Source organism: Hippocampus bargibanti, linkage group LG15 (genome assembly GCF_051943395.1).
Source record: "Hippocampus bargibanti isolate YZ-2025 linkage group LG15, ASM5194339v1, whole genome shotgun sequence".
In the NCBI taxonomy this organism is placed as follows: Eukaryota; Metazoa; Chordata; class Actinopteri; order Syngnathiformes; family Syngnathidae; genus Hippocampus; species Hippocampus bargibanti.
Genome location: NC_142748.1, coordinates 1,776,152 through 1,790,000, shown reverse-complemented (window position 1 = coordinate 1,790,000; position 13,849 = coordinate 1,776,152). Strand labels below are relative to the sequence as shown.

At 46.6% G+C, this 13,849-nt stretch overlaps 1 protein-coding gene across 1 annotated transcript in view; it reads left to right on the top strand.

Annotated features, from left to right (window-relative positions):
* The window catches only part of LOC148887080 (WAP, Kazal, immunoglobulin, Kunitz and NTR domain-containing protein 2-like), a 16,592-nt gene extending 3,114 nt beyond the window's left edge, over nucleotides 1–13,478 (top strand). The window contains exon 2 of the mRNA XM_089015845.1: nucleotides 7,942–13,478. Within this exon, the coding sequence (XP_088871971.1) occupies nucleotides 7,942–9,483 (1,542 nt within the window). The 3' untranslated portion in view covers nucleotides 9,484–13,478. The remainder of the gene's footprint in view (nucleotides 1–7,941) is intronic.
* Nucleotides 13,479–13,849: the final 371 nt, after the last annotated feature.

Sequence of the window (13,849 nt, the reverse complement as noted above, 5' to 3'; positions counted from 1 at the left end):
ATTCAAAAGACCGATTCCGTAATTTGCCTACCTCTAAAAAAAAAAATACAAATAAATAACAGGATTGAGGAATTTTTCATGCCTCCGTAACCAGTTTATTTAAAGGACAACCGACGCCCCGGACAAGTTGTGTCCATAATTTGTAAAATGGCTTCAAATGACTTCTACTGAGCGTATTTTACAAAGATTCCACAGCATATAGCTATATTTTACGTTTTAAGACTCACGCTAAATATTCAGGAAGTCTTATTTTTGAGTTGGTGATGATTCCTGACGTCACGTCACGGAGGGAACGTCCCTGACCGAGAAAGCGACACACAATGCATTTTGTGGTACTTTGTTTGGTCTGAAAACTTTGTGTTGATCCGTGTTGATGGCGAAATTAGAAGGAAAACACATAAATAACGCGATGGTGAATCGTTGTGTGTTGCACCAAGACAATTATTTGATATTCGCTGACATAAATTCCCAGCAGACAAATCAGCCTATTTCCAACGGAGCTTTGACGCCATCTTCTGCATTTCTGTCCAGATGCCTCAAAATGACACGGAATAACTTCTTTAATCGATTGCAAACATTTATGCTTTCCTCTTCAGAACTATTTGAATCATGTTCATAATGTCATGATCTGGTTGGCGACCAACGGGTGGCGCTGTCGGCCCCGCCTGCACCTGCACAGGTGCTGGTCGTCCCGATCAGTGGCGGACTGCCACGTTCAGATTGGCGACCAACGGGTAGCAACGTCAGCTGGTCGTTTTAATCACTGACACTTAAAAGGACTCCCGGCACGACCATCCGGTGTCGGTTCATTGTTTGTTGCATGCTTTGTCTGCAATTGCATGCATTGTATGCTGTGCATGTGTTTAACCTTGGTGGACTTTTACACTTGGTTTTCTTTTGATACTTTTTTTCTGTTCAGATCATTTTGATGTTTTACATTTTGTTCCTGCTGACGTTTATTTTAATACAATTTTTCAAACAACCTCCTGCTCCCTCCTGCCTGCTTTTGGGGTTCCGCACCCGCCATCACCACCTCGCAAAACGTGACACTGAATCTGAAGCCATTGTTTTGATTCTCGACCAAGGCAAGATGTCTTGGCGTGACATCACGAACAAGGGGGCGGGACCTTCTGAAACTGGCCACTTCCGGGTTCAATTTGAAGTCGTTTTTGGACACTTAAAGTCATTTTTATTGGTGTTTTGCATTTGACTAAAAATAGCGTCCTGCGTGTTTTGGGTATTTTAGATTGTCACGGTTTGCAAGGTGGTGATGGCGGGTGCGGATCCCAAAAAGCAGGCAGGAGTGAGTAGGAGGTTGTTTGACAAATTGTATTAAAATAAAGTCAGCAGGAACAAAATGTAAAACATCAAAATCATCTGAATGGAAAAAATACAAAGTAGCAAAAGAAGACCAAAAGTAAAAGTCCGCCAAGGTTTAACAAAGACGTACACGATGCATGCTGCAACCAAGCAGCAAACAAACAATGAATCGGCACCGGATGATCGTGCCCGGTGTCCTTTTAAGTGTCATTGATTATAACGACCAGCACCTGCGAGGCTGCCGGCAGGGCTGACGTCGCTACCCGCTGGTCGCCAATCTGATCGGGACGACCAGCCCCTGTGCAGGTGCAGGTGGGGCCGACAGCGCCCCCCGTTGGTCGCCAACCAGATCATGACAGTACCCCCCCTTCAAGGGGCTGCTTCCAGAAGTCCCAACAGTCTCCCAAAAGGTCCACTCGCCAGGGAACGGTCGGTGGAGAGGGCAACCGCTGCCTCTCCAGCACACGACGGGCGGCGGCCTGATGGGAACGGGACTCGGCCTGGGGTGGACGAAGACGCGGCACGGATCGTCGTGGGCGTGAGTGCGATCCCTCTCGCACGTTCACGCGACGGCGCATGGCTCTGCGTGGACGTCGAACTGCCAGGCGCAGAATGGCACCCCGTACGGCCGTATGGGAACAGGTCTCGGCCGGACGCCGACGTGGGCGTGAACTGCCCGGCTCCGGGGGAACGAGACCAGTCCAGAGCCGCTCCGGGATCCAGCGGTGAGTGGGGTCTCGGACTGACGTTGACGCGGACGTTGCACGGCTCGTCGTGGATGAGACTCAATTCTTCATGCACGACGACAGCGTGGCTGGACGTGGGCGTGCAATGCCAGTCACCCAGTGTCACCCTGGACGGCCACCTGGAAGGAGGTCTCGGCCGGACGTTTACGTGGACGTTGCGGCTCGTCGAGTGACGCGATTCAAACGCGACGAGGCTTGCGCTAACGTGGACGTAGCATTGCCAGGCACAAGGTGGAAATGAGACGGGTCCGATGTACCTGCGGGATCCGATAGTTGGCCGATTCATTGTTTGTTTGCTGCATGCATTGTGTACGTGTTTGTTTAACCTTGGCGGACTTTTACACTTGGTTTTCTTTTGCTACTTTGTATTTTTTCCATTCAGATCATTTTGATGTTTTACATTTTGTTACTGCTGACTCTATTTTAATACAATTTGTCAAACAACCTCCTGCTCCCTCCTGCCTGCTTTTTGGGATCCGAACCCGCCATCACCACCTCGCAAACCTTGACAGAATGAATCGGCCAACCATCGGATCCCGCAGGTACATCGGAACCGTCTCATTTCCACCCTGTGCCTGGCAATGCTACGTCCACGTTAGCGCAAGCATCGTCGCGTTTGAATTGCGTCACTCGACGAGCCGCAACGTCCACGTAAACGTCCGGCCGAGACCTCCTTCCAGGTGGCCGTCCAGGGTGACACTGGGTGACTGGCATTGCACGCCCACGTCCAGCCACGCTGTCGTCGTGCATGACGAATTGAGTCTCATCCACGACGAGCCGTGCAACGTCCGCGTCAACGTCAATCCGAGACCCCACTCACCGCTGGATCCCGGAGCGGCTCTGGACTGGTCTCGTTCCCCCGGAGCCGGGCAGTTCTCGCCCACGTCGGCGTCCGGCCGAGACCTGGTCCCATACGGCCGTACGGGGTGCCATTCTGCGCCTGGCAGTTCGACGTCCACGCAGAGCCATGCGCCGTCGCGTGAACGTGCGAGAGGGATTGCACTCACGCCCACGACGATCCGTGCCGCGTCTTCGTCCACCCCAGGCCGAGTCCCGTTCCCATCAGGCCGCCGCCCGTCGTATGCTGGAGAGGCAGCGGTTGCCCTCTCCACCGACCGTTCCCTGGCGAGTGGACCTTTTGGGAGACTGTTGGGACTTCTGGAAGCAGCCCCTTGAAGGGGGGGTACTGTCATGATCTGGTTGGCGACCAACGGGGGGCGCTGTCGGCCCCACTTGCACCTGCACAGGTGCTGGTCGTCCCGATCAGTGGCGGACTGCCACGTTCAGATTGGCGACCAGCGGGTAGCAACGTCAGCCCTGCCTGCAGCCTCGCAGGTGCTGGTCGTTATAATCAATGACACTTAAAAGGACACCTGGCACGATCATCCGGTGCCGATTCATTGTTTGTTTGCTGCTTGGTTGCAGCATGCATTGTGTATGTGTTTGTTTAACCTTGGCGGACTTTTACTTTTGGTCTTCTTTTGCTACTTTGTATTTTTTCCATTTAGATCATTTTGATGTTTTACATTTTGTTCCTGCTGACTTTTATTTTAATACAATTTGTCAAACAACCTCCTGCTCCCTCCTGCCTGCTTTTGGGGTTCCGCACCCGCCATCACCACCTCGCAAAACGTGACACTGAATCTGAAGCCATTGTTTTGATTCTCGACCAAGGCAAGATGTCTTGGCGTGACATCACGAACAAGGGGGCGGGACCTTCTGAAACTGGCCACTTCCGGGTTCAATTTGAAGTCGTTTTTGGACACTTAAAGTCATTTTTATTGGTGTTTTGCATTTGACTAAAAATAGCGTCCTGCGTGTTTTGGGTATTTTAGATTGTCACGGTTTGCAAGGTGGTGATGGCGGGTGCGGATCCCAAAAAGCAGGCAGGAGTGAGTAGGAGGTTGTTTGACAAATTGTATTAAAATAAAGTCAGCAGGAACAAAATGTAAAACATCAAAATCATCTGAATGGAAAAAATACAAAGTAGCAAAAGAAGACCAAAAGTAAAAGTCCGCCAAGGTTAAACAAAGACGTACACGATGCATGCTGCAACCAAGCAGCAAACAAACAATGAATCGGCACCGGATGATCGTGCCCGGTGTCCTTTTAAGTGTCATTGATTATAACGACCAGCACCTGCGAGGCTGCCGGCAGGGCTGACGTCGCTACCCGCTGGTCGCCAATCTGATCGGGACGACCAGCCCCTGTGCAGGTGCAGGCGGGGCCGACAGCGCCCCCCGTTGGTCGCCAACCAGATCATGACAGTACCCCCCCTTCAAGGGGCTGCTTCCAGAAGTCCCAACAGTCTCCCAAAAGGTCCACTCGCCAGGGAACGGTCGGTGGAGAGGGCAACCGCTGCCTCTCCAGCACACGACGGGCGGCGGCCTGATGGGAACGGGACTCGGCCTGGGGTGGACGAAGACGCGGCATGGATCGTCGTGGGCGTGAGTGCGATCCCTCTCGCACGTTCACGCGACGGCGCATGGCTCTGCGTGGACGTCGAACTGCCAGGCGCAGAATGGCACCCCGTACGGCCGTATGGGAACAGGTCTCGGCCGGACGCCGACGTGGGCGTGAACTGCCCGGCTCCGGGGGAACGAGACCAGTCCAGAGCCGCTCCGGGATCCAGCGGTGAGTGGGGTCTCTGACTGACGTTGACGCGGACGTTGCACGGCTCGTCGTGGATGAGACTCAATTCGTCATGCACGACGATAGCGTGGCTGGACGTTGGCGTGCAATGCCAGTCACCCAGTGTCACCCTGGACGGCCACCTGGAAGGAGGTCTCGGCTGGACGTTTACGTGGACGTTGCGGCTCGTCGAGTGACGCAATTCAAACGCGACGAGGCTTGCGCTAACGTGGACGTAGCATTGCCAGGCACAGGGTGGAAATGAGACGGTTCCGACGTACCTGCGGGATCCGATGGTTGGCCGATTCATTGTTTGTTTGCTGCATGCATTGTGTACGTGTTTGTTTAACCTTGGCGGACTTTTACACTTGGTTTTCTTTTGCTACTTTGTATTTTTTCCATTCAGATCATTTTGATGTTTTACATTTTGTTACTGCTGACTCTATTTTAATACAATTTGTCAAACAACCTCCTGCTCCCTCCTGCCTGCTTTTTGGGATCCGAACCCGCCATCACCACCTCGCAAACCTTGACAGAATGAATCGGCCAACCATCGGATCCCGCAGGTACATCGGAACCGTCTCATTTCCACCCTGTGCCTGGCAATGCTACGTCCACGTTAGCGCAAGCATCGTCGCGTTTGAATTGCGTCACTCGACGAGCCGCAACGTCCACGTAAACGTCCGGCCGAGACCTCCTTCCAGGTGGCCGTCCAGGGTGACACTGGGTGACTGGCATTGCACGCCCACGTCCAGCCACGCTGTCGTCGTGCATGACGAATTGAGTCTCATCCACGACGAGCCGTGCAACGTCCGCGTCAACGTCAGTCCGAGACCCCACTCACCGCTGGATCCCGGAGCGGCTCTGGACTGGTCTCGTTCCCCCGGAGCCGGGCAGTTCACGCCCACGTCGGCGTCCGGCCGAGACCTGGTCCCATACGGCCGTACGGGGTGCCATTCTGCGCCTGGCAGTTCGACGTCCACGCAGAGCCATGCGCCGTCGCGTGAACGTGCGAGAGGGATTGCACTCACGCCCACGACGATCCGTGCCGCGTCTTCGTCCACCCCAGGCCGAGTCCCGTTCCCATCAGGCCGCCGCCCGTCGTATGCTGGAGAGGCAGCGGTTGCCCTCTCCACCGACCGTTCCCTGGCGAGTGGACCTTTTGGGAGACTGTTGGGACTTCTGGAAGCAGCCCCTTGAAGGGAGGGTACTGTCATGATCTGGTTGGCGACCAACGGGGGGCGCTGTCGGCCCCGCCTGCACCTGCACAGGTGCTGGTCGTCCCGATCAGATTGGCGACCAGCGGGTAGCGACGTCAGCCCTGCTGACAGCCTCGCAGGTGCTGGTCGTTATAATCAATGACACTTAAAAGGACACCTGGCACGATCATCCGGTGCCGATTCATTGTTTGTTTGCTGCTTGGTTGCAGCATGCATTGTGTATGTGTTTGTTTAACCTTGGCGGACTTTTACTTTTGGTCTTCTTTTGCTACTTTGTATTTTTTCCATTTAGATCATTTTGATGTTTTACATTTTGTTCCTGCTGACTTTTATTTTAATACAATTTGTCAAACAACCTCCTGCACCCTCCTGCCTGCTTTTTGGGATCCGCACCCGCCATCACCACCTCGCAAACCGTGACATAGATGCTATAAAACGTTTTTCTGATGTCTGTTAGGAAACCGAAAAGTGGTGTTGGTTGTCCTTTAACATGTTTACCATTACACACTGCTAACATACTTATAACATAACATGCCGATCAACCTAAAAAGACTAATTTAAAAATAAAAGCATCCCAATAATAGTGTACATTGAAGCAATGCTAATGCCATACAGTACTTAGCTTTTAAACTGAAGCTGCTACACGCAGTGGTGTAACGGTTAGCTTCGTGTGTCGTTTCGACATTTAAGCTTCCCCTTTCACAGGTTTTATTGTCATTATATAATTGTTCACAAATGATTATATTCGGTAGCTAATTTGGGCTGCCAAGAAACCGTAACTTATTTGCACCGCCATTGTATGTCACAGTAGCTAACCATTAGCTGCTTTCTTTCTTCCTTATTTTTCTATGTAGACACCGGCTAGCTTTTAGTGTTTCAACAGGGGCGGGGGGTTTGAACAGTGGCCACTCACAAGACTCAACTGTTTGCATACTATTTTAGTAAAACAACAACACACACTCAAAAAAAGTCACAATCTTCGGCAGTACATCTGTGTAAGCTCTCAGTCGTACAGGAGTGGTCCATCGATGAAAAGGTTTCTTCAGCCATCATCTGTACTGCTTCATATCCAAGAGGCTTTGTCACCGAACTAAAATTTCAATACATTGTAAAAATAAAAATTGTAAAGAGCAATTGGGGAGACTAAACAAATTCTGCAAAACGACTTTATCAACATTGCATGGATAATACTCATGGGCCTCAATAAGCGGTACATATGCACCTAAAAGCTAGCAACCACACATTTGATGAGAGTCAGGTCAAAATCTTAGCGAAAGAAAATAGATGGTTTGAAAGGGGAGTGAAATAAGCTATTTTCATGAAACAGCAAAACCCTTCACTAAATTGCCATGGTGGGGTGAGGTTTAATTTGGATCATTCTTACAACAGACTTCTGAGACCACATGGGCTTAGTTATGCTGATGAGGTGATACCAGACCAAATGGGGCAATCAGGACAGTCGTAGACCCCATTAATAAGGCAGGATAATAGATGTGATCAGTCAGGACGATATAAGTAATCAGTGTAGCCTCAGGGAATAGTTCTCTGCTCCACCCAGGGACCTATCATAGCAGAGTCTGGCACCGCCACGTCTGGACAGTAGGGATATATATATATATATATATATATATATATATATATATATACTATCGATATATCCGATATCGATATAACGAGACTTTACTATATATATATATATCGATAGTCCCGGTTATATCGATGCTATTTCTATGCACGCACGGAGAAAATTACATGCAAACAGGGTATCGATATATCGATGCATGTAATTTTCCCGTGCGTGCATATATCGTATATTTTTTCGGACTCTCTTGAATATCGATATAACGAGACTTTACTGTATATATATCCGACACCTTCAAAGAAGCACAGATGACGGCTGAAGAAACCTTCTCATCAATCTTCGGAAGTGCCATTTGCTCTGCCCTTGAAATAACCTTGATCAATGTTCAGTTTGTTTCCTACTTTCTGATGACACCATTATAATTTGTTTGTTTGTCTTCTAGGAGTGTGAATCCTTTGAGAAGTGTTGCCAGAATGTATGCGGGAATCGTAGTTGTGTGGCTGCCCGATATATTATTGGGGAGAATGCCAACGTAGGCATGCCCAAGGAAGCCTGTGCCAGCTTCATGTGCACACAGCAAGGGGCAGAGTGTGACATCTGGGATGGCCAGCCAGTATGTAAATGTCGGGATCGCTGCGAGAGGGAGCCTCACTTTACGTGTGCTTCGGATGGCATGACCTACTACAACAAGTGCTACATGGATGCTGAGGCGTGTTCCAAGGGTATCAGCCTCTCTGTTGTCATGTGTCGCTTTCACCTCTCCTGGATGAGTACAAGCCCTGCATTGCCCCCGGTGACCACTATACACCCGACGACCACTCCACTGCAGGTGACCGTCCCACCTCCCTCAGTGCCACAGGCGCCTCTCATCTTGAGCACCCCAATTCAGCAGACTGTAAACGTGGGTGATGCGGCCAGCTTCTTGTGCGATGTCACGGGCGGACCTCCACCTGAGATCACTTGGGAAAAACAGCTTTCCGAAGGTGTCAAGAAGGTGGTCATGAGGCGCAATCACGTCCAGGGGAATATGGTTGTCACCAACGCTGGTCAGCTTGTCATTTACAGCACCAAAATGCATGATTCGGGTGTCTACATCTGCACAGCTTGGAACCCGTCTGGCTCGGTAAAGATCCACCACGCACTCATGGTGATGTCCATCGAGCCATCAAAGAATCCAGTTGGTACGGACTTGACGCGGTGCTCTCCTGAGGACTGTCTGAAACCCCCCGACAATCCCGACCTTTGTGGGAGTGACCTTGAGAAAGTGAGCTGGTTCTATGACTCGCTAAGCAACAACTGCATCTCTTTTACTTACTGCCATAGCAACGGCCAACAGCCAAGGAAGTTGTTTGAGAGCCACGACAAGTGTATGCAGTGCTGTGGTCCTGAGTTGTCAGGCCCCTGCGACCTCCCAAGTCGTCAAGGTCCATGTAAGGCCTATGAGCCTCGTTGGGTGTACAGTAGCAGCCTGCGCCAATGCCAGTCATTCATCTATGGAGGATGCGGGGGCAATGACAACAACTTTGAATCCAAAGAAGCGTGCGAAGAGATGTGTCCCTACCCCAAAAACCACAACTGCAAAGCCTGTAAGCCGAAAGGTAAGATCGTAACCAGCTTCTGTCGCAGCGACTTTGTCGTCCTGGGACGCATGACTGAGCTCGCAGAGGAGAAAGACTCTGGCCATGCTCTTGTAACTGTGGAGGAGATCCTCAAGGATGAGAAGATCGGACTCCGCTTTTTTGGTAATGAGCCTCTCGAGGTAAATTTCATCAACATGGACTGGAACTGCCCTTGCCCCAACATTACAGGCGCCGCCGCCGAGGGCCAGGTCATCATTATGGGTAATGTTATGGAAGGTATGGCTGTGCTGGAGCCGCACAGCTACGTGGGCGCCTCAAGTCCTCGTCGTGTACGAAAGCTTCGAGAGGTTATCACCAAGAACACGTGTGACATTCTCAAAGCCATCACCAACAGTCCTCAGTAGACTGTGTGGAGGTCGATTATATTTTAGGGAAACTCTGTCTTTGTATTTCTTTTGACTACGCAGCTTTGGCAATTCATTCCATGTGACTTGAACTGAAAACGGATTTACTAGATACAGCAATGTGTAAGTGGCAATGCTCAGTCTTGGTCACATCACACCACTTCCACTTAGGCTGACTTTATATCAAAGGTGTCAATCTAATTTTTTGCCGCTTGCCACATTGTAGTTATGGTTTCATTTCAGGGGCCGTTATGAATTTGGGCAAGACATTAGAACAGGGGTGTCAAAGTCATTTTTTTGCCGCGGGCCACATTGTAGTTATTGTTTCCTCTCGAGGGCCGTTATGAATTTGGGGAACCCATTAGAATGTTTAAATCCCTTCAAATATTACATATAGAGCACACAGCAAATTAATGAATAACTCGTTTTCAAATCTGAAGTCAAGAATAATGACTTTTATTGTGGTTGACATCCAAAAATATGAAATTTTGGCTCAGATTTTCGCAATCATCATGGAATTTAACAAGTTTGATTTGCTTTCGCGGGCCGAAAAAAATGATGTGGCGGGCCGGATTTGGCCCGCGGGCCTTGACTTTGACACCCGTGCATTAGAATGTTTGACCCCCCCCACCCAATTTATTACATATAATAATAATACATTTCATTTATAACCGCCGTTCAAAACTCTCAAGGACACTTTACAGTCACGTTTTTTTTTTTTGTGCGGGTGGGCAGCGGCAGCCATTCGCGCCAGCGTTCACTCTACCTACCCGGAAATAACTCAAATAGATTGAAAGCTTGTTAGCTATAGAGCTAGTAGATAGCTAGCTAGACAGCTAATAGATACGTAGCAAATACGTAGATAGCTAGATAGCTAAAACTGTAGATAGTGAGCTAGATAGATAGCTATATATCAAAGAGATAGCTAGTTAGGTCGCCAGCTAGCTAGTTAGATAGCAAATAGATAGCTAGCTAGATAGCATTTCTACACAAACAAAAGCCAAAAGAACACACAAACAAAAAAATAATGTATATCTAGTTTTCAAATTTGAAGTAAAAAATAATGACTGTTATTGTGGTTTACATCGGACAATTTGAAGTGTTGGTTCGGACATGGAGCTTCACAACTTTCATGGAGCTTCATGAAAGTTTGATTTGCCTTATGTAGCGGGCCAGATTTGGCCCACAGGCCTTGACCTTGACACCTTAATGTGACTGTAAAGTGTTATTGAAAGCTTTGAAAGGCGCTTGAAATAAAATGTATCATTATTATTATTATTATTATTATTATTATTATTATTATTATTATTATGATTATTATGATGATGATGATGATGATGATGATAATTATTGTTATTATTATCATTTGCTAGCTATTTGCTATCTATTAGCTATCTGGCTGGCTATCTATCTATCTAGCTATCTATTCACTCGCTAGCTGGCTGGCCATCTAGCTAGGTATCTGTTGGCTATCGGTTGGCCAGATAGCTAACTTTCTATCTATTTGAGTTACTTCCGGGTTGAGTGAACGCTGGCGCGTGTTGCTGCCGCTGCTCACCCGCAGAAAAGCTTATCCAGTAAAGTGACCTTGAGAGTTTTGAAATGTGCTTAGAAATTAAATGTATTATTATTATTATTATTATTATTATTATTATTATTATTATTATTAGAACCTGTATATTTTTTATATATACAGACCCTACTTACGAACAATCAAGTTACAAACAACAAACAATTGTAATTTAAAACAGATTATTTTCTTACAGACAGTGCATACTTCTGAAGGCGGAAGTATACGCCGAAACATGTCAGGTATTTGAACACCTACAATTCACTGTCTGTAAGAAAATAATTTAAATTAGATATCAAGTAGATAGGATGAACTTAATAGAACTGGTACATACAAACGTTTTTGTAGTAATATATGTAGTATTTGCTCCAGTTGTACATGTACATATCTCTATTGAGCATTTATTTAAGCATGGGGCTGACATAATTGGTCATGACACTGATGCATTCATTTCACTGGGTGTGAATCTCTTTCTTTGATATGTACAGTAAAGTCTCGTTATATCGATATTCAAGGGAGTCCGAAGAAATATCGATATAACCGGTACTATCGATATATCCGACACTGTTTGCATGTAATTTTCTCTGTGCGTGCATATAAATAGTATCGATATAACCGGGACTATCGATATATCCGATATCGATATAACCAGACTTTACTGTATTTCCAAAACATGGGGTGTGATACCTTTCAAGGGCAGCTCAATTTTAACGTGGAACGACTTTTGAAATTTGGTTTGATTTCATGAGCTAATTTTATCTACTGAATAAATTTATTATAATAATAATCCATTTCATTTCTAAGCGACTTTCAAAACTCTAAAGGTCACTTTACAGTCACAGGATCGGTTTGTCTGCGGTTGAGACGCGGCAGCCACATGCACCAGCGTTCACTCAACCCGGAAGTTAGCCAGCTAGCTAACAGATAGCTAATAGATAGACAGTTATCTAACCAGCTAGACAGCCATATAGCTAATAAATAGCCAGCTACATAGCTAGCTAGCTAGCCAGCCAGATAGCTAATAATAATAATAATAATACATTTCATTTCTAAGCACCTTTCAAAACTCTCAAAATAGCAAATAGATAGCCAGCTAGGTAGATAGCTAATAGATAGAAAATGGATAGCAAATAGATAGCCAGCTAGTTAGACAGATAGCTAATAGAAAGCAAATAGATAGCAAAAAGATAGCCAATTGATTACTCGACAATCAATTAAATTAAAGGCTAGTTTTATGATTGAGTAATTGCCTAAAGCAATTTTTTAACTTAAAATGTGTCCAAATCCTTGTATTTCAGCCTCTACTGCAGTTTTTGAAAATGTTGTAGTCTATTGTGACAGAAATAGAAATCGAATGCGTTCAAAAAAAAAAAAGGTTGGTGGCTACAACATCAATCCGTCCAGTGTGATATTGCTTACCGGATTTTCTGGGTTATCAATCACTCCGGAGTATAAATCACAGCAGTCATAAAAAAACAGAGAAGAAAAAACAAACAAAGGTTGCACTGGAGTATAGTTCACATTTTGGGAGGGAAATTTATTTGATAAAATACAACATAGAGAACAGACATGTCATTCATGAAAAGCGATTTAAAATTAAAATAAAATACAGTAAAGTCTCGTTATATCGATATCGTATATATCGATAGTCCCGGTTATATCGATACCATTTCTATGCACGCACGGAGAAAATTACATGCAAACAGGGTCGGATATATCGATAGTCCCGGTTATATCGATATTTTTTCGGACTCCCTTGAATATCGATATAACGAGACTTTACTGTATGTTGAATAAGTGACATCGTGCTACTACATGATGCTATCAAAAATGCATCTTTTACGGCACAGGTGTCAAAGTCAAGGCCCGGGGGCCAAATCCGGCCCGCCACATCATTTTTTTTTGCTCGCGAAAACATATCAAAAGTATGAAATTCCATGATGCTTGCTAAAATCCTCACCTAAATTTCATATTTTTGGATGTAAACCATAACAACAGCCATAACAACAGCATAACAACAGCCAACATTCTAATGCACGGGTGTCAAAGTCAAGGCCCGCGGGCCAAATCCGGCCCGCCACATCATTTTTTTCGGCCCGCGAAAGCAAATCAAACTTGTTAAATTCCATGATGATTGCTAAAATCTGAGCCAAAATTTCATATTTTTGGATGTCAACCACAATAAAAGTCATTATTCTTGACTCCAGATTTGAAAACGAGTTATTCATTAATTTGTTATGCGCTCTATATGTAATATGTGGAGGGGATTAAACATTCTAATGACTTCCCCAAATTCATAACGGCCCTCAAGAGGAAACCATAACTACAATGTGGCCCGCGGCAAAAAATGACTTTGACACCCCTGTTTTACGGCATCTGCCTTAGACTCATTGTCGACTCAAAGTCCTACTGGACCCTCCGCACCCTGCCCACCACCTTTTCCATTTAATCCCCTCAGGCAGGCGCTACCGATCCATGCGCACCAAATCCAGCAGACATTTAAACAGCTTCTTCCCCCAAGCCATTAACTCTTTGAACTCTTCAACAGTAGCCAAAATGGAACTGTATAGTGCCACTTAGCAGTTTTCTTGACGACGATACTAGTGCAGCGTGTTCTACCGGAAACAAATTCCTTGTGTGTTCTACATACTTGGCAATAAAGATGATTTTGATTCTGATTCTGACTTATCAACACGGCCTCAGACCACCCTTTTGAGGTTTAATGTGAAATTAATACGTGAAGTAATCAGAATCAAAATCAGAATCATCTTTATTGCCAAGTATGTAGAACACACA